The 27,891-nt window shown below is 45.8% G+C and overlaps 1 protein-coding gene across 2 annotated transcripts in view; it reads right to left on the bottom strand.

Annotated features, from left to right (window-relative positions):
* UIMC1 (ubiquitin interaction motif containing 1) overlaps nt 1-27,891 on the bottom strand; it is a 74,572-nt gene that overhangs the window by 33,535 nt on the left and 13,146 nt on the right. For both annotated transcript variants that reach the window (XM_085869812.1, XM_085869813.1), the window contains 4 exons: nt 17,906-18,147; nt 16,363-17,571; nt 8,665-8,809; nt 4,688-4,796 (listed from right to left, as the gene is read on the bottom strand). In XM_085869812.1, coding sequence (XP_085725938.1) covers nt 4,688-4,796; nt 8,665-8,809; nt 16,363-17,571; nt 17,906-18,147 — 1,705 coding nt within the window. The remainder of the gene's footprint in view (nt 1-4,687; nt 4,797-8,664; nt 8,810-16,362; nt 17,572-17,905; nt 18,148-27,891) is intronic.

The following is a 27,891-nucleotide window of genomic DNA, read 5'->3' as shown; positions in this document are numbered from 1 at the left end:
GTAGTATCAGATCCAATTTTACGTTTGAGGAGAGAGCTTGAGGTAGGTGCAGCCAAGGAAGAAGACCTCTGATTCAAAGGTTTTGCTGAGCTTCTATCAAGTGATTTGGCAAAAGCAGAACTTAACTTGGGTCCTTCTTTGCCTGTAGATGGGACTATCACAGTCTTTCTCGACTCTGAAGGGATCTGCTTTGTAGATGAACGTGATGAAGGGCCGGTGATGCTACCTGCTCTCAGCATTGGTTTTGGTGCTGTCCCTGCTGTCTTTCGCAGCAGATACTGCAGTGGTAGTGGTGAATATGCTGCTCCACTAGTGCTTGATCCTGCAGTGCCAGTACTGGCAGTAGATACAGTGCCGTCCTTCTTGCTCGTTGTTAGAGTCTTGGCTACAGTTGGTTGCATTTTTCTTCGTACTTCTTCTTTTGAAGAAGAGGCGAAGTGGCTCCCACTGTTCAATCAGCCTGTCTAGGCACTGACCAAGGGACAGCCACCTTGTTGCGACATGCTTCAGAATCTTGTGTGTCGGGGCATCACAGAGTTCTTGCAGTGCTTTCACTCCTTTGACGCGCTTACTACTTTTGTCCAAGTAGTAGTAAATATCGATGAGAAAGTCATCTAATTCAATGGGTAAGGCCTGAGCCGCCTCTTCTTACGTATTGTGCATCATATGGCAAGGGCATCCCATGATGTAGCACTCTGGATTTTGTTTGTGGATATAAGCAGCGACTCCTTTGTGCTTGCCCACCATGACAGAGGCATTATCAGCACAAAAGGAAACACAATTTCCCCACGGAATTTTCCTGTCACTGAACTCATGATCAAGCAGTTTGAAAATGTTTTCTCCAGTGGAATCTTGTTTGCACGCAGGCAAACTTAGCAAACCTTGCTTCACAATCCCAGCACTGTTGTCATAGTACGAAATCAGGACAGGATATAGCTGGGCCTCACCACTGTCATTGCTACCGTCTGTAGCTAGGCTAAATGGAGCTAGTCTAGCAATATCGGCAATAGATGAAGCAGTAACATTTGACAACTCACCAATTACACTGGTCAACAACAAATTTGTTGTCTGCATTTTTTAAGCTGATTCAGGACGAATCTGATGCGCTGAATCCAAAACTCACATTAGTTTTGTTCAATCAGGTCAAGTTTTTGAGATATGGCCACATGTCGTTTTTTACATTTTTGTTCACATGTACGCATGTGTGGAGCATTTTAGAAGAAGTTGGTGGGGTAAAATGTCATGTCAAATAATTGTTTTAATTGGAAATAATTATTTTAATGACAAGAAGTATTCAGGTACGATAGTTCTAGGTGATTATGTCGAAAAGGGATCAGTTTGAAGTCATAAAACCTCAAAATCTTCCAAAAATTGGTGAGGCAAAGCATAAAGTTCGTGGGATCAAAACTAAAGTTAATGGGGCAGATTTTGTAATAATGTGATACAAAAAAGTTGTATTTCTTGAAATAACGAACTCTGAAGAATGTACAATACCTACATGCGCCAATTTATGACATGCGCTTCTGCTCAAGCTTGGAGTGCCACAGTACGAACCCAAAGATTGGAGACTGTTCATTGACAGCAGCAAGCGATCACTGAAATGTGTTCTGCTACACAACGGCAACCAGTTTGCCTCTGTACCCATCGCTCACTCGACTACACTGAAGGAGAAGTATGAAGCGGTGAAGTACGTGCTGGAGAAAATTGGTTATGATCAGCATAAGTGGTTTATTTGTGTTGACCTGAAGATGGTGAACTTTTTGTTGGGACAACAGTCTGGCTTCACCAAGTACCCATGTTTTCTGTGCATGTGGGATAGTAGGGACCGTGCTCAGCATTACACGAAGAAGGACTGGCCTGTGCGGGAGGAATTGGTGCCATGCAAAGAAAGGAACGTCATCAACGACCCTCTGGTGGACAGAGACAGAATACTCTTCCCACCGCTGCACATCAAGTTCAGCTTAATCAAGCAGTTCACCAAGGCTCTGGACAAAGATGGTGACTGCTTCACTTACTTGTGCCAGGCTTTTCCAGGATTGACAATGGAGAAGTTGAAAGCTGGCATCTTTGATGGTTCTCAGATCCGTCAGCTCATCAGAGATCCAGAGTTCAAAAACTCAATGAACGAAGTGGAACTGGAAGCGTGGAAGACATTTGTTTTGGTAGTGAAGAACTTTCTTGGCAACAATAAGGCCAGAAACTACGCAGAACTTGTCAACAACATGCTGACTGCTTTCAGAAACCTGGGCTGCAACATGAGCATCAAGATGCACTACCTATTTTCACATATGAACCGGTTTCCTGAGAACCTGGGTTCAATGAGTGACGAGCAGGGGGAGAGATTCCATCAGGACATGAAGGAGATGGAGACCAGGTATCAGGGTCGCTGGGACGCAGTCATGATGGCTGACTACTGTTGGAATCTGAAGAGAGACCTCCCTGCCGCTGAACATTCCAGGAGTTCGAAGAAACGGAAGTTCAAGCCCTGAAGTTTGAACAGTGGTGACGCAACATGCAATTTACTTGTACTTACCTTTATCAATGCCCACCATTCAGATGACAGTAATCGATGTTTCTATCATGTAATCAATAAATGTTGTTGGCAAAACATTTTTTTTTCTTAAAAACATGTTGAGGATGATATGTGTTGACAAAAATCAGCTGATAATGCCACAAAAATGTAATTGATTTTGTCACAAGATCTGATTTTTTCAAATCAACTTAGCACAAAAACCTGACCTGATGGAGAGAAACGGATGCCATTTTCTGATTCAGCAGTGCCAGAATACCCTAATTCACTTGTAGAAATCTAGACAACATTCAGAAAGTAAAAAATTGTTGACCAGTGTTCTTTTTTTCTTCTTTGTTCTTGTTCTTTTTTTTTTTTTCTTGCTTTTTGTTCTTGTTTTTTTTTTTTTTTTTTTTTTTTTTGTTCTTGCACATCTTGCACATCTTGCAAGTTTTTGTTCTTGCACATCCATACTTTGAAGCAACTTTTGAATCTGGAAACATCTTTTGAAATAGAGGTCCAGCATGATCTGAGACTGATATGGGCAAGTTATGTTCCACAATAAATCCACTAAAGAGAAGTTCCGCTCGAGTAACATCCTCTTCCTCGCTTGTCCCTTGTTTGGTCAAATAATTCAGAAGTGTACCGGTACTCGTGCTCGAAGATCTCTCCTTTGCAATGTCTGTGTGCCGTTTGCTTCCAACGTGCTTCCGAATATCATCGCGACCTCCGTGCTCAACTGAAATATCAACGCTGCATACTGTACAATACGCATGATGAATTCCTCTTTCAGACTTTCGAATACACGGGTATTGGAGACTGTATTCGGTCTTGTACTTCTGAGACCATTTCTTGGTCTTCGTAAGCTTCCTTTCTGCCATTTCGTAATCAACATCGAGGGCTTGAAGCATCGGTAACTTCGAAGTCGATGTTCCACAGCTGCAGCGTGACTCGTAGAACTCTAGCGGCTGTTAAATTAAACACCGCACGGTGGTCGCGACCGCCGGGCTGGTACGGGGCCCAGCTGCATGCAGTGAGCGTATCGCATGCATATACACTGTGCATACATACCGCATGCACTGTATTGCACACAAACCGCATGCACTAAATCTCAGTGCATGATCGCATAAGCGAGATCCAGACCCAATGTTTCGCTGCTCCTCATTTGAATTTGCAATTTTTTACGTACAATTTGGTAGCAGCGAACGTTATGGAGTTACCACATGCTATACGTAGCAGACGATGCTTTTCATTCAATTCTCATACTAGTACATTCTGATTAGTGAACAGTGCAAAAATATCAAAATTTCGGGAGGATAAGGATAGTGATCGTAAGGGCGGGAGTTTGGGTGAATTTTCGGAAGCCTCCCGATGAAATCGGGAGGGTTGGCATTGCTGAGGCCTACGTAGGTGCACGGCAGGCGTAGGGGAACCGTGCGTCGACCTTGCGTTGCCCACAGGTAGTCACACAGACCGTAGGGCGACCGTGGAAATAGTGCGACCGCTGTAATTTTTTGGGGGTTGGGAAAATTCATTTTTCATTGAGAAGAGCTTACGGCAGCCACACGGAAAACGCAAGCCCACCGCACACCCTATGTACGGTCGACGTAGAACACATCTACGTCATAGCTTGGCTTGTCGACTTGTTACGGCGAGCGCAGAAATGAAAAAAAAGTTATAACTCCGCGATTTCATTCCACGGCGACCCTACGGCCTGTAAAATATAGCCAAACGGCGTAGGGCCACCCTGAGGCCACCTCAGTTTCTCTGCGGCCGCCGCACGTTTCTGTCAATTCAGAGGGCGTACAGCCACCTTATCCTCGCCGTAGAGCAAATGTGACTGAGGCCTCAATGGTGAAGAACCACTTAAAAAATTATTGCATCCGGATTTGGCTTCAGATCTTTCCCAAAATCTAATCAATTAGTCCTTGTCACACACCCAACCTCTCCACCAAATTTCATCCAAATCCATCCACAACCTTTTGAGATATCCTGCACAAAAACAAAGAAAGAAATAAACAGAGGTGAAAACATCACCTTCAGTGGGTAAAGGTGATTATGTCCATCAATATGTATGGGAAAATACTTTCATTTGTTGTCACTGCAGAAGAGAAACCATAGCATATACAAACACATAGGAAAACAGGGAAAGGAGAGGAAAAAAAAGGTGTAACATACACATGAGCTTTACTGCTTGTTGGCTGGGGAGAGACAGGGCTTTGTCGTGGAGGGGAGATCATCACCAAATCCTGCTTTTCATCATCCCCTGCAACCTGCAGGCATGAATCTGCACCCATACAGGCATGGCTTGACATTTACATCAATTCACAATTCAGCAAAAAGTGAAGAGAAAAAAAAGGAACGAGAAAGGCACTTGTAGAGCGCATAATCTTGCCTTGGAACATTTTTACAGAATAAAAGCACATCGTTAACTGAATACGCTACCATTATGGCCCACTGCCATTACGGCCCATAAACCCGTATCATGTCAGTTTCTTGGCATAGGTTATGAACGTCATAAACTTAATTCTTCACTCACATTGGGTCATCGATCAGATATGTGAAGTTTAAGATTTTTCAGATAAGGACTTCAATTCAACCATTGATGGCTGGAATACAACTTCACCAATGACATCATCGTAATCACTCTATATACCCCATGGGGTGTTGACGACATGTGCCAAGGTTTAATTTTTTTTTGTCGAGCAGTTTCAGAAAAAATGATGTCCAAAGTTTTTCCTTTAATCCAATATGGCTGCCATACCATGTGAACCTATGACCTCACAGTTAGCAATAAAATATTCTCCATGGGGAATCCCTCTGATGTTTAAAGTTTTGCATCGATCGGACAAGCAGTTGCAGAGAAAAACATTTTTAAAAGCGCAAATATATATATAGACATAGATACACACAAACACAAACACACCCACAGCAATAGTCTCACATCCCCTCAGGGCGAGACCAATAACAGAAGTAACTAGAGGGGGAGCACTCGGTAGAGTGCAAAACCTCAGCCGCCAATACTGCTCGGTCACTCAAGTGAACCTGATATCCTATTCATTCAATTTGACGTCAACAGTGCTCACAGAGTTATAGTTTGCAACTTTCCCTTTTACTTTTAACTTTTACATACTCAATTCATTCGTCATAACTAGATTCCTTGAGACAGAAATTGATTTCACGTGGGTATATCCACCTGAAGTTCCAAAATCAGCCGCAATTATAATTTTGGCATGTTTTTTTTGTTGGAAATCACTTATAACATGCAGAAATGCAAAAAAAAATTAAAAAAAAAAAAAATCTAAATTTTGTTGAAAAAAAAAGTTGCAAAAAATTTTCCTCTCTAAATTTTTTTTTTTGGGGGGGGGGGTTAGAAATCACTTAAAACATGAAGAAATGCAAAAAAAAAAATTCAAATTTTTTTTCAAAATGGCCGCCATGGCGGCCATGTTGGATTTTGGACCAAGTCTAAAATCTAATGGCATGATCCTTGGACCATACCTAATCCCCCCACCAAGTTTCGTCGAAATTCGTCGAGGAGTTTTTTCCGTAATACTGTTCACAAACAAACAAACAAACAGAAAGGGGTGAAAACAGTAACCTCCGATCTTCGATGGCGGAGGTGAACTAGATATCTGAAATCACAAAGCGAACGCCAAGGGTAAGCTTTCCCCAGCTTACCCTTGGCGATTGCCCACGACCCAATGAGGGCCATTTTTTGCGGACCACCAGATGACCTTGGCCTTCAACACTTCGGATTAAGCTAAGAAAGCGTGTCCCCATCTATATTATAATATATCGGTAAAACTCAACATAATGAAAATCAGAAGAAAATTATTCAAGTTATGATGAAAAACGTGCTTTTTTGGTAAAATAATAATAATAATAATAATAGTAATAATAATCTTTATTGTCCCATATCGAGAAAATTCCTCTTTGGTGAAATTCCCCTTCCACACCCACTGAATGCAACATTATGTACCAGTCTGTTACATCTGTGGCTTGTAAATTAAAACCATGAAAAAAAAAATCCATAAAACCTCAAAAGGAATAAGAAAACAGGGTAAACTAGAAGGGTACTCGGTGGAGCAGATACCTCCGCCCCATAATGCCTGATCCACGAGAACATATTGGGCACAATACATTGTTGAGATATCGTGCTATATATAGTTTTTGGCCCCATCTCAATGGTGAAGAATCACTGAATAAATTATCGTCGTCGGATCCGGATCTTCACCAAAATCTAATCAGTTCGTCCTTGTCACACACGCAACCTGTCCACAAAATTTCATCCGGATCCGTCCACAACTTTTTGAAATGTCCTGCACACAAACAAACAAACACAGACAGACAGAGAGACAAAGGGATGAAAACAATCTCCTTCACCTTCGGTGGTGGAGGTGAAAATATGGAAGGTGGACTTAACAGCAAAATGGCTAAGAATTTGAATTTATTACTTGAATTGCACATGGAACAAATGACTTTTTAAAATGTTCTTCTTCATTGGCAAGCATGAAAGCATCTTCCTGATGGCAGTTTTTCAAAAGTCCATTCAAGAAGTGACTTTATAAAATCAATTTTTTTAAAGTTAATTCGGTCAATCTGACAAAAAGTAGGTCAAGCACACGAATCAAATGCTAGGTGCACAACTTCAGTGCAGAAGAAGGCCGAGCAGTCTGAAATTAATCAGCATCTGCACTGGCAAAATTGAGCGATGACCCCAAAAAAAAAAATTCAGACCACCATTTGACCTTGACCTTTAACCTGGAGGGGTATGGTGTAAACGAAGTGTAAATGCGGCTTGCTCGAAGCTATTGAGAGAGCAATTTGGTTCCAATCACACAAACCTCAGTTGAGTTGTACGAAAAAAAAAATGTTTAAATGTCTACAATTACATCCTGACCTTAAAAAATAGGTCAACGTCAAGAAAATATGTCAACTCCGTCTACTTTGTGTTACCAGTAGAGGCAAAATTCATTCTGAAAGTCCTTGTACATTGGCAGAAAAAAACCTAAATGGTGGTTTAGTACTCCTCGGGGGTGTAAGACCTTGACCTTCAACCCAGAGGGGCATCATGTAAATTAAATGTAAATGTGCCTTGCTCTCGGAGTCTAGGCTATCTGGAGTGCAATTTTATTCTGATCGGACAAACCTTAGTCAAGTTATGGTGAAAAAAAAAACGTTCAAATGTCAATAATTAGGTCATGACCTTAAAATTGGATCAAGACCAAAAAAAATGTTACCCTGCATACTTTCTATTCACATTATTGTTGCAAAATTTCATTCCAAAAGTCCCAGCAGGCTCTGAGATACAGCTCAGAAATAGAGTATCGGCAGGAAGGATTTTATTTTCTTTTGTAAATGGTGGTTTCGTACTCCGAGGAAGGTCTAAGGAACTCTGTGGCACCATTAAAATTGGGGGCACCAATTGTAGAAACAAACCCGACAACAGCAGTTAGCCTTCACCTATCCAAAAGGTCACATAAATGTGAAATTGGGAGCAACATATTTATTATGCGCACAAACAAGGGGGAGATACTGTATTGATTTCACTGTGCGTAGTTTTCTGTGAAAGCCAGTGGTGGGCAGTTTAGATACACCAACTGAGCAGCAACCTCTCTTTAGCTGGCATTAAAAAAAAAATCACACAAGTTGGATCTATTTTGCCTTCTGTATGCTTGGGGGGCGGGGGGGGGAGCAAATGTTTATTAAATTTTAATTAAGTAAGTCCATGCATTATTCTTTAGAAACTTTCCATCGATCTCTCAAAATGATCTTTGAATTTACTGAAAATGAAAACGTGCATTTCCCACTGATGCATACATGCTCTTGGCATGAAGAGCCAGTTGAACAACTCTGTCCAACCAGAATAGCCTCAACTCAAGACCTTTATACACTCGATAAAGACTACCATTTTCATTCAACAGACACGGACTTTCATGTGTGGAAAAATCTGCTCCTCCCCTCCCACACCCCACTGGATGCAACATTACGCACCAGTCTGATGGTCCCTTATTAGCCAGCTCAGTGTCTGCATAAATACATAGATGGACTCTCAGTCGATCACGTATCTTCTACAGCTATTTTGCTTGGCCATTGCATCAATCACGTAATGGAGACAGAATCAGGGGAATTTATCAGTGCAATGTACATACCTTGTGTCCTGCTGCTCTGGTCCAACCAGGTAGAACGAGTAGGTGAATTAATTGGCTGGACTGAAGGCTCTGGTAATCCACAGGTGGAGGCATGGAGCTCGATAGAAGCCATTGGAAATGGCAAACTGCAGAGTGGGCAAGTCACCTGCACAGCAACACAAATTCAATGAACAGTATATGCATTAAAAAAAAAACATTCCAGTTTCAAATTTGGGTTTACACAGGGGCAGTAAAAGTACTTTGTCTCCATTGGCTCAGCCACACCCAGCCTGTGCTGTGTCCCGAACGAGGCTGTGCCTTTGGTCTCTTTCCATTCCCCACAAGGTGGAAACACGAACCATACTTCACGAAATTATTCAAATTCTGAGAGCACCCACACGTAAGGCATATATTGTTATAAGCACTAATTTAGTACGAGTGAGGGATTCACTCTTCAAAGTAATTGACAATGTTTTGAACTCTTTTAATAAGTTTTTATGTGTCAGGTTTGATAGAGCATTCTTTTCTAAAAAAAAAAATACTCAAGATTTCATTATTTTCATAAGCATAAGTTGGAAATCACTTAAAACATGTAGAAATGCAAAAAAAAAAAAAAAAAATTTCTCTAACAATTTTTTTTTGGGGGGGGGGACCAAGTCCAAAATTTAATGGCATGATCCTCGGACCATACCTAACCCCCCCCCACCAAGTTTCGTCAAATCCGTTGAGGAGTTTTTCCGTAATACTGTTCACAAACAAACAAACAAACAAACAGAAAGGGGTGAAAACTAACCTCCATCCATCTTCGAAGATGGGCGGAGGTTAATTACGAGATGGAGATTCGGATTGAAAAAGACACATAATTCTTGGATGGCGATTCGGATTGTAAAAGACAGATATAATTATTAGATGGAGATTCGGATTGAAAAAGAAGATAGATATAATTATTGGATGGCGATTCGGATTGAAAAAGAACATATAATTATTAGATGGAGATTCGGATTCAAAAACAAGATAGATATAATTATTGGATGGCGATTCGGATTGAAAAAAGTAGATATAATTATTAGATGGAGATTCGGATTGAAAAAGAAGATAGATATAATTATTAGATGGAGATTCGGATTGAAAAAGAAGATAGATATAATTATTAGATGGAGATTCGGATTGAAAAAGAAGACATATAATTATAAGATGGAGATTCGGATTTAAAAGAGTGCGCTGCGTGCGTACTGTAAATTGGCATTTGGTGTGTTGTTTTGTGTGCGTTGTGTTTGTTGTTTTTTGTGCGTTGTGTGCCATAATAAATGGCAGGCGAGGAAAAATATGTGGCACAATAAAATACTGGCCTTCGCGAGGATCCATTCTCACAGCGAAGGGTGCGACCGCAGTTTTCTATGGGTGGCTGTCTGAGGGCAGTGCCTGCTGGCCTTCGCAGGGACCCATATTCCCCCGGGCACGGCATTTCCACAGCGGCGCCGTCGTGTTGGTTGTGCTGCCTATCTCTTCCGCCCAGTGGGTGGAAATTACCGCTGTGCTGTACGTGTTCCGTGCAGCGTGGGCGTTTGGCATTTCGTTCCTTTTGGTTTTCTGTGAGGACGCATTCTTACGTGAAGGGCAAGGCCGTGGCTTTTACAGGTGGCTGCAGCTTGGATTTACCTCAGGAATAGAGAAAAGGCAGAGTAGGAATGAAGTCAGAGATATAATCAGACCTAACTATGAGATTCACACAACACACTTGTCCCATTAGACAAGAAGGAAGGGTCTAACTGTACGTATATTAATGAAATAACTGTCTGGGGACCACTGTATGATGGATGCCATTGCGTTGGAGAGATGCGGTTCTGGGAACCGCAACTATATATATATACATATACATATATATATATATACACATACATATATGTATATACACAGATATATATACACATACATATATGTATATATATATGTATATATATATATATTTATATATATATATATATATATATATATATATATATATATACATATACATATATATATATATACACATACATATATGTATATACACAGATATATATACACATACATATATGTATATACACAGATATATATACACATACATATATGTATATACACAGATATATATATATATATATATATATATATATATATATATATATATATATATATTACTAAAACTCTCATCTTGTATGTACATATGTTCCCAAAATACAGCCAAAACGGTACATGATAGCGAAAAAATTTTAGTGCCACCTTACCATTCTCCTGCGGTGTGCAGCATCAAGTTTCGTTAAAATCGGGCAACGAAAACAATTATTAAAAAATCAATTCCCGATTCAGTCAAGTACTCTTCGGGATTATCTATCTACAATTCCAGCAATCTCCGTGTGAGTGTCTGTGACCGCTGTTTCTCGACAACCACTGGTCCAATCTAATTGAAACTTGCCAGCGATATTGCTGGGGACTGGAGTATGTGCCTTTACAAGTTTTGATATTAATCGGACAAGTGGTTCCCAAGTTATGGCCATTTATTTTCCAAACCAATGACAGGACACATTGCTGCGTAGGCGTGGCCGATGGGGAAAGAGCGCCATTTAGTTACCAATGACAGGACACGTTGCTACGTAGGCGTGGCCATTGGGGAAGAGATACTCAGCCGCGTTCCCATTACGGGATACAACGTACGGACTTCCGGATAGTGATGACTTACTGTATTCTAATAATTTCTCGATTTCTTATGCGCATTTATAGATAAACACAATGCCCCAATCGAGTCGTCGTTTACGAGAGCGAACGAACGGCCTGTGTGTTTCTTTGAAAATTTTTGCACGTACGGCCATGCACATACGGGCACGCGAGAGTGAAGGATCGGCCTGTGTGGTTGTTGTTTCTGGCACACGGTTTGAAAGTTTATTATATATATATATTTTTTTTTGCACGTACGGCCATGCACGCACTAGTTTTATCAATGCAAACAACCTCAGCGGTCTTGTTCGCTGGAGCTATCATATATATATATATATATATATATATATATATATATATATATATATATATATATATATATATATATATATATATATATATATATATATATATATATATATATATATATATATATATATATATATATATATATATTGTTACGGCTGTGGAAATTCGCAAACCACCATTCAGGTCCCGTAGGTGAGATAACTCAAAGTACAAGTGTAGTTAGCCCCAAGCCCGTTGTTTAGAGGGAATTTATGTGATTCATTCGGGCTGCAACACTTTGAGTTAGGCGTTTTTCTGTTCTATCTTTATTTTGAATCAACCGCCATAACCATCAAACCACCACCAAAAACCCTCCACCACCCTCACCTCTCTCCTTCTACGGCCATTCCCGCATCACCTGTGAACACTGAGCATCGGGCTGTCCTGGGCTCGTTCAGCGAAACGCACCGAGCCGCGAGTGCAAACAGCGGCCTTTCCGAAGGAAAATTCGGATCAAGAATGCTACACGCCCACTTCTGATCCGTCCAATCAGCAAGCGCGGAGCGGCTTGGCCCCGCCTCCAGGCACGTTCGTGTGAAATCGAAATATGCAAATTCTAGGATCAGGGGAGGTTCACGCCCACTTTTCCTCCATCCAATGGAGAAGCGTGGCTCCGCCCTCGAGCTCATCCTGATCCGGAAATTTGCATATGGGTTCTCCTGCCGGCCTATAAAGCGCCGAGCGCAAAGAGAATTGGAGAGAGTTTTGAAGCAGAGAGTTTTGGGGCAGAGAGTTTTGGAAGACAGAGTTTTGAAGGCAGAGAGTGGAAGAGCAGAGAGTTTAAGGGCAGAAAGGCAGAGAGTTTTGTGGGAGAGAGTTTTGGCAGTCAAGTCGGGTTGGAGAGCGGAGTGGAGTCGGGAGGCGAAGGCGTCAAGGTGGTTTCCGCAGTCGGCTGAAGAGAATTATAGGAGGAAGCCAAGGAGCTCGGGTCCGAGGCAGGGAAGACGGCGGTCGGTGACGAGGTCGCGGTGGGATCGCTCGTCGCGGGACCCCAGCCAGCCAGCCATTCTCCTCCCCCAGAGCATCAACAATTTCCCCCTTCCCCCCGCGCTGAAATAGTGCAAAAAGGGGGCCCCGTTCCCACCCCACTCCAAGCGGTGCCAACGAAACCCGCGAAGGAGCACGAAGTCGGGGCACCGCCGGGCAGCCACATTTGCGGCTCGTCACGAGGACGCGGGTAGGACCCACCCGGTCTCGCAGACCTGACCGCTCCTTCAGGTCCCGCGCACACATTGGCCTACGGGCCCATCTGCCCCCTTGCTTATGAGGGTGGCTTCTTTCCTTTGCTTTTGAGTAAATGTGTGTCGGTGCCGTCTGTGAAGTAAAACTGTATAAGTGTTGCCGTGTGTTCGCGTATTCGGTCGTAGCTCTGCATTGTTGTTTTTGTTTTAAATTGATATATGTGCATTCTGACTGTTTGACTGTATATGTGTGCTTTTCGTGGGCTGGGTAATAAATGTGCATTATGTTGAATTGTTCCCCGTTTCGCTGCGTCCTTTCCTTCGTTTGAATCTCCATCTTGCTTCACGTAAAGGGTTCGTAGTGGGCTTAATACGCCCGATAATTAATCGGAACCGTCGAGGCCGACGATAACACTGCTCGGTTATCCCGATAGCATGGAACGGACCGCTTAAGCGGTTCGTGTCCGGAGTCGACCTGCGGCGAGGTACGATCGCCCGGTTTACCATCCGCGTGGGTACTTAGATAGGTCTAGTTTGGCAAACAACCCTATCCTACACGGGTGGCCGATTGGCACGATCGTGGTGAGGTTGAAAGGCCCACCCGTGACTGGCTCCGGGCGCTAGTTCCCGGAGGGTCATGACAGAATTGTCCGTTCGGTGGGCGAGGCGGCCGCCATTCGAGTCGAGCGGCCGATCGCACGCCGGCGCGTGCGAATTCGCAACTATATATATATATATATATATATATATATATATATATATATATATATATATATATATATATATATATATATATATTGTGTGTGTGTTAAATTGCGTGTCTCCCCTCAGGAGAGCCAGAAAACAACTTTCTAATCTCAAGTCTGAACTCTCAAACCTGTCTCCCTCCTCCAAATCCTGTTGGCATCGAGTTAAGTCTGTTTCTGGTGTATGTTCGCTCTCCATCCCCTTCCTTACCTCAAATGGCCGCACAGCTGACGGCATGTGAAAAGGCTGAATGCCAATACTCCGTGTTTGCTTCTAAATCTTGTGTCCCAAACCCATCGCTTTCTGTACCCACCTTACCCAGTCACACCAGAGTGTTCCTGGACTTTGTCCTTTTCTCCTGACAAGGTGGGGAGCTTGCTGTCAAACCTCGACTCACATTCTGCAACGGGTCCAGACGGCATCAGCCCACGTGTCTGAAAAACCTGCTCTGCTGATCTTGCTCACCCTCTCTCTGTTCTATTCACCCTCTCATTTGCTCAAGGTCATCTGCCATCTGCTTGGAAATCAGCAAACATTACCGGTCTGGATAAGAAAGGTGCAAAAACAGATCCCTGCAACTTCAGAACAATCAGCCTGTTCCCAATGATCAGCAAGGTTATGGAATCTCTCATCGCTTCTGACATCAAATCCTTCCTCTTCTCCAATGGCTTGATTTCTGGTCATCAATTTGGATTCAGACCAGGTCACTCTCCCCTGGATATGCTGCTTCTGCTCTTCCAACAATGGATGGAGACCTTTAATGCCAGAAAGCCATCTCTCGAGACACATCACGAGCTTTCAATACGGTCTGCCACCCTGCCCTAATCATCACTCTCTCTTCCTATGGTGTCCAAGGACATCTCCACTCATGGCTCGCAGACTTCCTCTCCTGTCACAGCCAATGTGTGGCCCTTAATGGAGTTCTCTCATCCCCTCTTACTGTCCAGGCTAGAGTTCCTCAAGGCAGTGTTCTGGGCCCTGTTCTTTTTCTGGTTTCATCAATGATCTCTCCGACTCTGGAAAATCCTCTTTATCTCTTTGCTAATGACTCCACCCTCTGCCTCACCATCTGTCATCCCTCAGACCAGCAAGCAGCAGCCTCTTCACTCTGCAGATCTGCATAAAATCACAAGCTGGTCCAACATGTGGAACATGTCTTTCAACCCTGACAAATCTCACACTCTCATTATATCTCTCCGAACCCCCCCCCCCCATCTACTTTCTCAACAATCCTCTTGAAGAAGTCCTTTCATTGAAGCTGGGTCTCACTATCTGCCATGATCGTTTCTGGGAAAGCCACATTTCCAAGCTGGCCTCCAAAGCCAATTGCCGATTGGGCATCCTCAGTCTTGCAAAGTCCTCCCTTGGCACACCTGAGCTCCTGACCGCATACAAAGCTTTCGTCCTCAGCCTGATGGAGTACTGCTCTCCCTTCGGGGCTGGTGCTCCCGCCTCTCACCTTTCTCGGCTTAACGGTGTGGAAACAAAGGCATTTGGGATCATTAGTATCTCCTGTGATGAGGCTGAGTCTTTGGGGCTCTCTTCTTATGCAAACACAAAGTAGTCTACCTTAATTATTGGTCTAAACGTTGCACATTCAATACCTGGAAAATAATGAATTAAAGTAGGTACATGTTGTAGAGCAAAATAATGAAACAGCACTACACCTGCCAGCAGCTGGGAACAATCACAGACACAGCAGGCTGTTAAAGGCACATGCTTGTCATACACTTCCTCTTAATGATCATGTGTAGTGTATTATAGGCTATGTTAGTCACTGCACCTGGCAATTAGGAATTGCTAAAAATGTAAATGTAGGAGTTACATCCACCACCGAAGGTGGACAGAGGTTATGTTTTCACCCATGTTTGTTTGTCTGTGAGCAAGATATCTCAAAAAGGTATGGACGGATTTTAACGAAACTTGGTAGACAGGGGTTGGGTGTGTGTTGAGGACGAATTGATTAAATTTTAGTGAAGATCCGGAACTAAGAATTTTTTTAATTGATTCTTCATAATTCAGAGACGGGGCCAAAAACAATGCGTTTGTGAGAGGGGAAAGATTATGGCTTGCAGAGTTCAATAGCGAGTCATAAAAAAATTATGGGCACCAAAAGTGACAAGTCAAAAGAGATGTCTGTGATAGAACTAGTGGGAAATGTGAGTGTGTGAAGTGGGGGGAGGGACAAACCACTATTAATGGCTTCTTTATATAGTCCTTGATTACAGACGTACGACTACTTCTGAACCATGAAGTAATTGCTGCCTTGTGTCCGTTACCGGGTGTGTTGTATGTGATTAGATAGTGCAGAGTTTGCAAAGTTTCTTTCAGGCATTTTGCATTAAAGAACATCATGGTAAAATTAATCGGGATCTCATGCATACGGCAATCACGAATTAAGGCATTTATTCAATCTTATATTTTTTAGGGGGGGAGGGGGCTGCCAACATGGCTACTGTAGCTATATATCTCTGAGAGCAAGTGCACACACAGTGATGGCTCAAAATAAATGTAATGTTACAACAAATACATCATGCACATCCTGCAAGCTCGGCTCGAAGCCCAACTGCTCCAGCAGGTCTGTCAAGTTCCCACTGGCCTTGATGTGAGAGTCCATCAAGTGTGTGCACAATTAAACTGGACGTGGTGTGACCATGCGAATGAACACAATGCATAATAAGCCACAAAGTGATTACAGCAAAAGAATAAAGCTCCTCGAGATAAACTTAAATGAATCAGCCATCATTTGTACCTTTTCCAATTCTTCTTCCTCCGGAGTTTCTTTGGCTTCCTGTGCCATCTTTATTTTCAAGACGTCATTCTCAATATTTGCGTTTTCTTCATCATCAATATCCTCAACCACTGCATCACTTTTTATCACATTGTCTTTCGATGTTGAACAAGCTTCAATTCCATCCACAACCTCTCCATTTTGCTCCTGAATGTTTTCAACACCTCTTTCATCTGAATCCATATTTGCCACCACACTCTCCATGTTTATTTTTCCAATTTCTCCACTCTTCTTCTTTGACCTTTCGAGTTTCTCGAGCACATTAAACAGGATATTTTTGTCAATGTCCAGCAGCTTTGGCATGCTCTGACTGTCCATGCTATCCACTGTATGCTGGCTCGCAAGTCTGTCTCCAGATCCACCACTCTCTGGCAAATATCTGTGTTCGTGTTTTGACATTCTCGGCTCAATATCAACATCATCATCATTAACATCATCATCATCGTCGTAGTCGTCATCATAATCATCACAGTGCTCCTTTTCCTCCATCCTGCTATCCACTTCTGGAAAGCTTCTCAGCCCAGCGCAATGTCGTTGCCGCAAATTGTGCCGTTTGGATTCTTCAACCATGAATGGTCCAGCCATTTGTGTCTTGTGCAGGAGCCAGCGTTGTGCCTTTTTAATGGCCTTCTCCTGCAATTCGAGTTGGCAAAGAATCACATGCGTGTACAAATTTGGGTCTGCATCACCTGGGCAAAAAGGCACACCCCAGTGGAAGTCATACCCAGTTGGTTGAGCTTTGTTTGAGAAAAGCAGGTGAGCAAAGTCTTTCGAAGACTCTGCAAGGTTTAGCTTGTTACTCATATTTTCAGGAACTTCATTTTTGACAACATCCCCAACCTCTTCACCTTTGCTTGACTCTGTTGACAGGAATGTCTCAAAATCCAGGGCTCTGCGGCGTTTTACAAAATTGCACCCCAACGCCAGTGTTTTGCGTTTGTGAGACTGTTCTCTGGAAGCACACGCTTTTTGCTTGCCTAGTGCTGGGCCTGTGAAGGAACAGGGAGAGATAGATACAGCTTTAGGCAGCTGGGTCGGAGGGATGACATCAAAAGTTGCTCTTCGATTGAAGGTTCGTTGTGAAGGTGAGGAACTTCCTGATGCGCTTGAGCTACCGCTTTCAAATAGGCAGGGTGATGGCCAAGCAGATTTTGGTGATGTCTGATTTTCCTGCAAGATAAAAAAACAAAACATTCAAAAGGTTTCCCCCCAACCCCTCCCAACCATGGAGAAATAGTCTTGTTGCAACAAAAAACTCAGGTATTGGTCCTTTTTGATGTTCCAACCAATGTCACAAAATTTACCCTGAGATACACGAGTTTTTTTGAAGTCTTCGGTTCCGATACCAGGATTGAGGGGAAAAGTCAGTTTCACTCTTTGTCTCAAAGATTTTTTTTTTTCTTTTTTAAATCACAACCAAGAGATTTAATGAATGTGGATATACATTCAAAGTAATCAACAACCTCCACCTCTTTCACCAAACCGTTTCAAACACAAATCTTGCCTGCGATAGTTGTTTAGAACAAGGACTGCGTTTGGGCCCAGCTTCGGAAGAACTCAACACCGATCCTCGTTCATGCAAAATAGTCTTCAGCCCCTCAACCTCTTCTTTATCTACTGCTGCAGTTGTCAACTCCTCTTCTGTATCTTTCTTCTCCTCCTCCCTTTCCTCTTTGCCGCCTGTCTTCTGTCTCAACTTGGTCTTCCAGCATCTTTTCAGCCTTGCCAGGCGGACATGTGATTCAGCTATGCAGCAAAAAAATGACAAAAGCATGCGTAATGGAATAAATGAAAATGTTAAAAGAGTCAAGATTATGATGCAACAAAGACATTTGTGATAACCTGTTGATGTCTGTGTGTGTAATATATATATATATATATATATATATATATATATATATATATATATATATATATATATATATATATATATATGTAGTTATGAATTCTGGCCCGCCTGGCGTGCGATCGGCCGCGTACCTCGAATGGCAGCCGCGTCGCCCACCGGACGGACAATTCAGGAACTACCGCCAGGAGCCAGTCACGGGTGGGGGTTTAACCTCACCACAACCCAGTCCGAATTCCACCCGCGCGAAATTGGGTGAATCGCCGAATGTCGATATACCTAAATACTTGTGCGGGTAACCTACCGAGGGGTTGCACCACGCCGCACGTCGGCCTAGGACACGAACTGCTTAAGCGGTTCATTCCGTGCTATATGGGATAACCGAGCGGTGTTATCGCCGACCTCGACGGTTCAGATTATTTATCGGGCGTTTAAAACCCACTACCAATCATTCCACGATTCAAGATGGCACTTTCAAAAGAGGGGTAGGACGCAATGAACGGGAAACATTTCACAAGCACATTAATTACACAGATAGCACAAACAAGCAAGGGCAGTCATGCAATATGTACAGCAAGAAATGAAAGACGTTGCGACCGACTATAGCATTAAATGTACAGGCACTTAAACAGGTTTACTTCATGGACTGGTGCCACAAACACACATACAAAAGCCCAAAGAAAAGAAAACCTCCCTTCTGCGGCCGGTGAACCCTCTCCGGCACTCTCCTCGTCCGCACGCGCAGGTCCACCACAGAGCACCTGCGGCGCCTCCCGTCAGCGTCTCCCGGACTCGCCACTGGCCCGCGCCTTCACCGACAGGTCGCTCAACACCAAGACGAGAGGGAGGGAGGGAGAGAGAACTCGACCTCGAGGACAAAGAAGGAGAGAGATCCAGCACGACCCCGACGACCCAGACAAAAAAGGTCTTGACCTCGACCACCAAGAGAGAGCGAGCCCCGCGTGCGGTCTGCCTGATATAGCCCGGGGCTCTGCCCTTCGCTCCTCCCCGTTTTCGGCTCCGCCTCCCTTCGAGAAGGTTCCCGAAAAGGGGCGTTCCCTCACCCCGACCGCCTCACGCCATGCATCCACCAATCGGCGGCGAGCTGCCCTCTCCCTTCCCTTCACACCAAGCGCGGGGAAAATAGGCGGGAAAAAAAAACCCCACAGGCCTCACAAGAGCTTTTGTTCTGCCAATCCTTCTTGGACGGTTTCCGACGCGGAAACAGTCTTAACGTGGTCCGTGGAGGAGGGCGTTCGTAAGCGGGCGTAGTGGCGAAGATGGTGGTGATTGTTGGGGGAGTGGTGTGAGCGTGGTGGGCGTTGTGGCGTAGTTGGTGGCGGTTGTTGCTTGCGTGGAGGTTTGTTGCAATGGTGGCTCAAAATAACGATAGATAAAGAAAAACGGCTATCTCAAAGAGTCGCAGCCCGGTGAACACGAAGAATCCCCTTAAAACAACGGTGGGGACCTATCTGCACATAAACTTAGTGTCATAACTGTTCTTAGGACCCTTTATGGTGTATTGCTAATTTCCACAGCCATAACACTACCCCCTCCCTTTCTTACAGACTCGTCCCGAGCCGTCGAATTTTCGTGTGCCATCATGTGTAAGTTCTCCCCTAGTACGATTTACCTTCAGATCCCTGAGTACGACATTCAGTGTATTCGTGTACCCAAAATAAATAACCTACGGGCTGAGTAACTAACTAAACAAACCCACTCATACAGACGACGTAAATAAATTGCCGGCGCGAAGACAAACATGCCGGGGGCGCAAAACACATTTACACTTTACACCTTAACAACTTAACCTACAATTTACACTAACCATGGCCCAGGATCGATGGACTCTGCGGAGAAAACAAGAGTTAGCAGCAGGGAGCCAGGCTGCTCACACGCAGTCTCTGGCTCATGAAACCATGCAGGTGACAGAGAATGTGGCCGGCTGCTCATACGCAGTCCAAGGCCTCCCCCTTTTGAAATGGGCGCAGTGAACACAAACGGTGCACGGGCTGCACAAACGCAGTCTCCGTGTGCTGCTGCCTACCGGGCAGTCCCTGCGGCACTATGAACGGTGCGGACTCAAGCCAACACACGCAATGAACGGTGGATGGATGGATGGATGGATGGAAACAAACATGGTGCAAGGGCTGCTGGTGCAGTCCCGCGTTACAGCTGCCATCAGAGAAGTCCCTGCAAACTTGCGCGAGGATCCTGGCGCACATGGCAATGAACAAGGGGGGGGGGGGGAATGCAAAAGAGAACGGGGCAAAATGGACGAGGGCAGCAGGCATGGGCCAAGGCAAAGGCAGGCAAGCAAGGCATGGTATGGCATGGCAAGGCCGCTGTAGCGAAAACAGCCGGCACTGAATCTGACCGGCACAGGCCTTGTAGTAAACACAGCCGGCAGACGATCCGACTGGCACAGGCCTTGCAGCAACAGCCAGCAGATGACGTGGCCGGCACAGGCCTTGAAGCAAAAACAGTCGGCAGCCGATCGACCGGTACAGGCCTCGTAGCAAACACAGCCAGCAGATGAAGTGGCCTGCCTCTTGGCTTGAAATGGAGGTTGGTGGAGGGAGTGCGGTGGTGCTGGCCACTCGGAAGGCGGGCTCAGACCTACCCGACTGTCTCCCTCCCAACCTATCACCTTTGCCTGTCTCTGTCCATACCCACCCCCAATTTAGCCCCAACTTATTATTTTGTTTTTATTTTTACTTTTACTTCCCCCTCTATAACTCATCTCCTAACCCCCTTTATCGTCCTTGTTCGGCTAACCTATAGTCTCCGAGCCTACTCCCAACCCCAACGTTCCCTTCCTGGAGGGGAATGAGGGAAAGCTGCCGTCCTGTGTCGAGGCCCAATGAAGCCTCAGAATGGCCTCCTCAGATTTCAGCGATCGACTAACCCAAAGTGGGTCCAGCGGCTCACAACAAGAGCGAACGGATGGATGGTGCGGAGGGGTACACTTCCTATCTACCCGAACCATTAACTGTTAAACTACCCCGGGGCTTTCAACAAGCGCCTCTCGCTTAAACTATCGGTTCAAACAACCCAGATTCCCGTCGCCTGTGTTGGTGTCCTCACAATTTCGGGCCTCGCCCTCCAATTTTCCTCCCGTGCCCCTCACACGGTCTCATGGCTGGGACGCGTGGCTCCCTTGGCAGGAACTACCCTCTGCCGATTCCCCAACAATGGCACCCCCGGGCACTACACTGCCTCCGATCCAACCAGCTCCCGAAAAACAGGGAGTGCCCTCCCTGGTGACTCCCCCTCGATGCTCACGTGGCATGTTGGCACCCCGGGTCCCTTTCTGAGGGTCGCCCGTGCCCAGTACACTGCCCCCGTGGCATATGGCGCCCCGGGCCCCCGCATCATGCAGGCGCACCCGTGCCCACTACACTATCCCGGCCCCCCATGGACCCTTGGCCTTGGCCTACCGACTATCCCGGTGCACCCACTAAGCGATGCTCACCATTCATAGCCACACTCCCAGCCCGTCAACAGGGCTCCTACACCCCTCCAAATGGGTATCGAGCCTACATTCCCACCAACAGCAAAACGACCTCCATTTCGTCAATGTGACTAACCCCCCAACTCACCTTATTCTGACCCCAGGGTCCCTTGGGTGGGAATCACTCCTCCCCCCAATCACTCATCGCACCATGCATACCACCATCACTCCATACACACAGGTAGGTGGCCTCACTCACTCAACATGTCTCCACCTCACAACTCTTCAACACACACCGCTGAATTCTGCCATTCTGTTCACTACATCCCCTCTACTAACTCGTGCTCCCACGTCGTCCCTTACACTACAGCACGTTCCATTTAACCTACGTAGCTAAGCTACATCCACGCTACACATCCACAATCTGTCATTGTTCTCAAATCCTCAAAAAATCATTTCCCCTCCTAAATCTCAACTGCAATCCCTCTAACTAATCCTTTCCACGGGCCCCATGAGGACTTATACCCCTGTCCCATGAAGCCGGTCAAGCTAAGCTAACCCTTCCCCCGAGCTAGTGCCATCCTGTGCCCTGGACAGGGGTCTTCCACCCCTTGCCCAGGCAATTCTGTTCACCCTTTGTGAGGCTTGCTTTTCTTTTTTTTAATGCGCGCACCAGCGCGGCAACTCGCAACCTGTGCTTTATTTTACTCCCGTGACGTCATGGCAGCTGTTCGCGTACCTCGTCCCTCTTGGACGGTACCATCCGGCAGGGATCTCCCCTCCTGCCGGATTCCAACCTTATGTGCAGCCATGACGTCACCCTGCGCATCAAAAACAAGCCTCGCGTTTCGAGGGGTTCCCCACACGAACACATGTGCTCTGCCCGTTGGAGCTTCAGACACGCTCGCGTGGAGAACCCATCCGGTCCAAATCCGTAATCCAGCCTACCTTTTGTCTGTCCGCGGGATCGGCAACATCCATCGCTGGCGTTTACGGACCGGATTTCACTCCCGCAGCCGCGCACGTGGCGGTCTCGTGCTCGCTGCTGGGTAAACCCGGCGCAGTCCCCAATCCAGCTACGGCCGCTACCCGGCCTCTGTCCCTCTGTCGTCGTCTCCATTCCATCCACGCACACCTGCGTGTCACGACGCTCATACACCACTCCATGACATTCACACGGGGAGACACGGCTGCGTGCTCCGCATGCCGACCGTCATCTACCTTGCATACTGCTCTCACACACACACACAGTCTCTCTTGCACTCGGCCGTTCACTCACGCATGCCATTACCCTCGCACATGTGGTTCCACTCACACACGGCCTCCCACTTACACAATGCGTGCTGGAAAGCAAGCATCTCCGCACACTCGCAAACCTGCACAACCACACTGGGGATTCGTGCCACCACTAGGGGTCCCGGGGTCTCCATACCCCCCCAAGCTGCACGTGCACCTGTCCACAGCACTCGCCCCCTCTAACTCACTTGACACGACCGAACCCACCTGGTCGAGATCAGCTTCAAGGAACAGAGTCTCCCTCCGTTCCTGAAGGAGGCTATCCGGCTGCTTGCACCGGGTCACAACAGTCCGCCAGCTCGCCCCCATTAAGCCTCGCTAGCTCCATGCGTGTGTGCTCGTCTTTCACCCCGTCTTTATCGTGTAATCTCTCCTCTATTTTTTCGATCTCCCGAGTATACATTTTATTTCTTTTATCTCTCCATGTTTATTAGTTTCTTCCTGGATCTTCGTCTCTTGATTTTTCGGACGAAGTCACCTCGTGTCTCGTCTTACACGTTTGTCACCCGGGCTCCCGTTATTATTTCCACTGTCTCCATTTTCAGGGTTTTCCTCAATTGTTGTTTCATCCGATGAGTGATGTCAATCAAGTCCCGCACCACTAACATTATTCCCTGTGGTGCTGTCACACATCCCACCTCATTGTGTTGTTCTACTTCCTGGCTCCTTTTGAGTTGTTCGTTCTCTTTCCGGAGTTTTTCCATCTCTGTGGACTCAAATTTTGCTCTCCCCTCGAGCTGGTTAATTTCAAACTCGTCGAGTTTTTGTTTTCTCTCCCACTGTTCCTTTTTCTTTTCAGCCTCCAATCTCATCGCTTCTTTCAATTGGCTCATTTCCTTCTTGTGTTTCATTCGCTGTTCTCTCACTACTCTTCCTTGTTTCCTTTCCTGTCCTTCCTTCTCCAGTTTCGTGGTTTTCTTCATTTGGTTGATTTCCCTTTCGTGTTTCATTCGCTGTTCTTTGTCTATCTCCTCGCACTCCAGCCTCGCCTTTTCTTTCAATTGGTCAACCTCAAATTCATGTTCTTTTTGTTTTCTAATCCACTGTCCTTCCTGTTCCTCATTCTGCAATCTTGTGGTTTCCTTCAGTTGGCTGATTTCCGTCTCATTCCTTGTTCTTTCAGTACCCTTTCTTGCTCCTCATTCTTTAATCTGGCCTTCGCTTCCAGCTGTTCGATCTGCGCAGTGCGGTTCCTTAACGTGTCATTCTCTGCTGTCGTTCTTTCTTCCCTCGACATCCTCAGCTCGTTTTGTAGTTCCGTCTCTTTGTTTAGGCATTTCTGTAACTCCGAAGCTTTCTTTTCCAATTCCTTTCTCATCTCCGCACACTCCAACCTTGCTTTGGCTTCCAACTGTTTGATCTGTACAGTGCGTTTCCTCAACGTTTCATTTTCCGCTCTCTTCCTCTCCTCTTTTAACATCCTTAGTTCGTTTTGTAATCCTCTCTTTGTTTTCGTGTTTCAGTATCTCAGAAGTTTTTTTACAATAGTTCCTCTTCCAATTTGCATGCTTCTTCCTTCCTTTCCGCACAACTTTCCCATGCTTCCCTCCTCATTTCGTCCATTTTCTTCCCGTATTCCTTTAATTCTTCCTGCCATTCCTTTTCTTGTCTTTCTCTTTTCCAATTGCCTTCTTCTACCTCCTCCTTCAGTTGTCTCACTTCCAAATCGCGTTCCCGTTTTAACTCCTCCAACTTTGCCCTCCATTCTTCTTCCAAGTTCTTTCTATCCCAGGAATTATTAATTTGCTCTTCCTCTATTCTTTCGTTCAGTTCGTTCTTCTCGTTCCAGATTTTTCTCTCCTCTTTTTATCGTCTCTTCTCGGATTTCTATTATCTTTTTGCCTGATCTTACCTCTTCCTTTAGTTTTTTTAATTCCAAGTCGTGTTCACCTTTTTTCTTTTCCATCTTTTTCTTCCATTCTTTCTCCAGAGATTTCTCTCCTCTTTTTATCGTCTTCTTTCAACCTTGCTTTTTCCTTTTGTTGTTCCTCTCTCATGTCTTCCTGTACATCGGCTCATCTTTGTGACTCCGTTCGCACGTAATCCTCATGAACCCTGTCTACGTGCCGCCGTGCCTCGTCCAATTCAAAGGAAAACGAATACAATTCCCCGATACAGTTGTCACCATTCCTCCACCGCCGCAAGGACTTCGACAATTGTCTCCGAAGCCCGTCAATGCATGCTCTGGCATCCTGCCACGCCTGCCACAACCACATGGTCTGAAGCGGTGGCGAAAAGCACTCGCCTCGTGTTGCGCCATTCATTGCGCTAAAAATAGCCGCCTGCTCCATGCCGCGCCGCCATTGTGCGACTCCGTTTACCGGTAAAGTCCGTGCTCAGTATATGGGGTTGAGCTCCCCCATGGATTAAAATTAGAAAAGGAACCGTCCCGGGCCATGGGTTCTACATTAAAACACATATCTAATCCACCTGGCACACGTTTGCCTTGAAAAGCCATCTTATTTCGTGGAATAATTTGTTGTTTGTTTTTTTTTTTTTTTAAATCGCTCGAATTTTGGGAACACGGAGGGTCGCTTCACTCACCCCTGATCCGGTTCCGTGAATTTAGTTGGAAGCAGGATGGATTCGAATCCCACTTCTGACACCACTGTTACGAATTCTGGCCCGCCTGGCGTGCGATCGGCCGGGTACCTCTAATGGCAGCCGCGTCGCCCACCGGACGGACAATTCAGTCGTGTGACCCTCATGGGACTACCGCCAGGAGCCAGTCACGGGTGGGGGTTTAACCTCACCACAACCCAGTCCGCATTCCACCCGCGCGAAATAGGGTGAATCGCCGAATGTCGATATACCTAAATACCCGCGCGGGTAACCTACCGAGGGGTTGCACCACGCCGCAGGTCGGCTGAGGACACGAACCGCTTAAGCGGTTTGTTCCGTGCTACAGGGATAACAGAGCGGTGTTATCGCCGACCTCGACGGTTCAGATAACGATTTATCGGGTGTTTAAAACCCACTAGCAATCATTCCACGATTCAAGATGGCACTTTCAAAAGAGGGGAAGGAGGCAACGAAAGGGAAACATTTCACAAGCACATTTATTACACATATAACACAAACAAGCAAGGGCAGTCATGCAATATGTACAGCAAGAAATGAAAGACGTTGCGACCAACTATAGCATTAAATGTACAGGCACTTAAACAGGTTTACCTCACGGACTGGCGCCACAAACACACATACAAAAGCCCAAAGAAAAGAAAACCTCCTGCGGCCGGTGAACCCTCTCCGGCACTCTCCTCGTCCGCACGCGCAGGTCCACCACAGACCGCCTGCGGCACCTCCCGTCCGCATCTGAGGCATCGCCCGGACTCGCCTTCACCGACAGGTCACTCAACGCCAATACGAGAGGGAGGGAGAGAGAACTCGACCTCGACGACAAAGAGAGAGATCCAGCACGACCCCGACAGAGGATGACGTCGACGACCCAGACAAAAAAAAAAAAAAGGACTTGACCTCGACCACCAAGAGAGAGCGAGCCCCGTGTGCGGTCCGCCTTATATAGCCCAGGGCTCCACCCTTCGCTCCTCCCCGTTTTCGGCTCCGCCTCCCTTCGAGAAGGTTCCCTAAAAGGGGCGTTCCTCTCACCCCGACCGCCTCAAGCCGTGCATCCACCAATCGGCGGAGAGCTGCCCTCCCCCTTCCCTTCACACCAAGCGCGGGGAAAATAGGCGGGAAAAAACCCCACAGGCCTCACAAGAGCTTTTGTTCTGCCAATCCTTCTTGGACGGTTTCCGACGCGGAAACCGTCACACCATGGTCCGCGGAGGATGGCGTTCGTAAGCAGGCGTAGTGGCAAAGATGGTGGTGATTGTCGAGGGGGTGGTGTGAGCGTGGTGGGCGTTGTGGCGTAGTTGGTGGCGGTTGTTGCTTGCGTGGAGGTGTGTTGCAATGGTGGCTCAAAATAACGATAGATAAAGAAAAACGGCTATCTCAGAGTCGTAGCCTGGTGAACACGAAGAATTCCCTTTAAACAACGGTAGGGACCTATCTGCACATAAACTTAGCGTCATAACTGAGCTGAGGACCCTTTATGGTGCATTGCGAATTTCCACAGCCGTAACAACAATATATATGTATATATATATAGATATATATATATATATATACACATATACATATACATATACATATACATATACATATACATATACATATACATATACATATACATATACATATATATAGAGATGAATTAAGCCCGCCAGGCGCGCGAGCGAATGCGTATCTCCAATCACAACCGCGTCGCCCACGAGAACGGACAATTCAGTCGTGACGCTCCTGGAACTACCGCCCGGAGCCAGTCACGGGTGGGGGTTTAACCTCACCACGATCGTGCCAATTGCCCACCCGCGCAGGATAGGGTTGCTCGGCAAATTCGACCTACCAAAGTACCTGCGCGAGTAGTCGACCGGGCGATCGTACCTCGCCGCTGGCTGGCCAAGGACACCAACCGCTTAAGCGGTCCGTTCCGGGCTTCAGTGATAACCGAGCGGTGTTATCACCGACCCTGACGGATGCGATTCTATTTACTGGGTGCTTACACCCTTCTACCAATTCCTTCTGTGATGCAAGATGGAACTTTCAAACAAGGGAAAGGATGCAATGAAATGGGGAACAGTTCGACAAGCACATTTATTGCACACTCAGACAAGGCACGTATTTACAGCCATACAGTAGATAATGCACGTACACAGTGAAAGCAAGCAAAGGCAGAGTTACAACCGAATAAAGTGTCTTTATTTCACACGCACACTTAGACAATTCTACTTATAAGACGGCGCCACCACATGCACTTACACAAAAGCAAAGAAAAGCCACCCTCCAAGACAAGGGTGGCAGACAGGTCCGTGGACCAAATGTACGTGGAACC

The sequence above is a fragment of the Eptatretus burgeri genome, chromosome 2, assembly GCF_056783735.1.
Source record: "Eptatretus burgeri isolate ZD-2024b chromosome 2, Ebu_testis_v1, whole genome shotgun sequence".
NCBI lineage: Eukaryota > Metazoa > Chordata > Myxini > Myxiniformes > Myxinidae > Eptatretus > Eptatretus burgeri.
The sequence above is the reverse complement of the archived record's forward strand: the minus strand, read 5'-3'. Positions and strand labels throughout refer to the sequence as shown.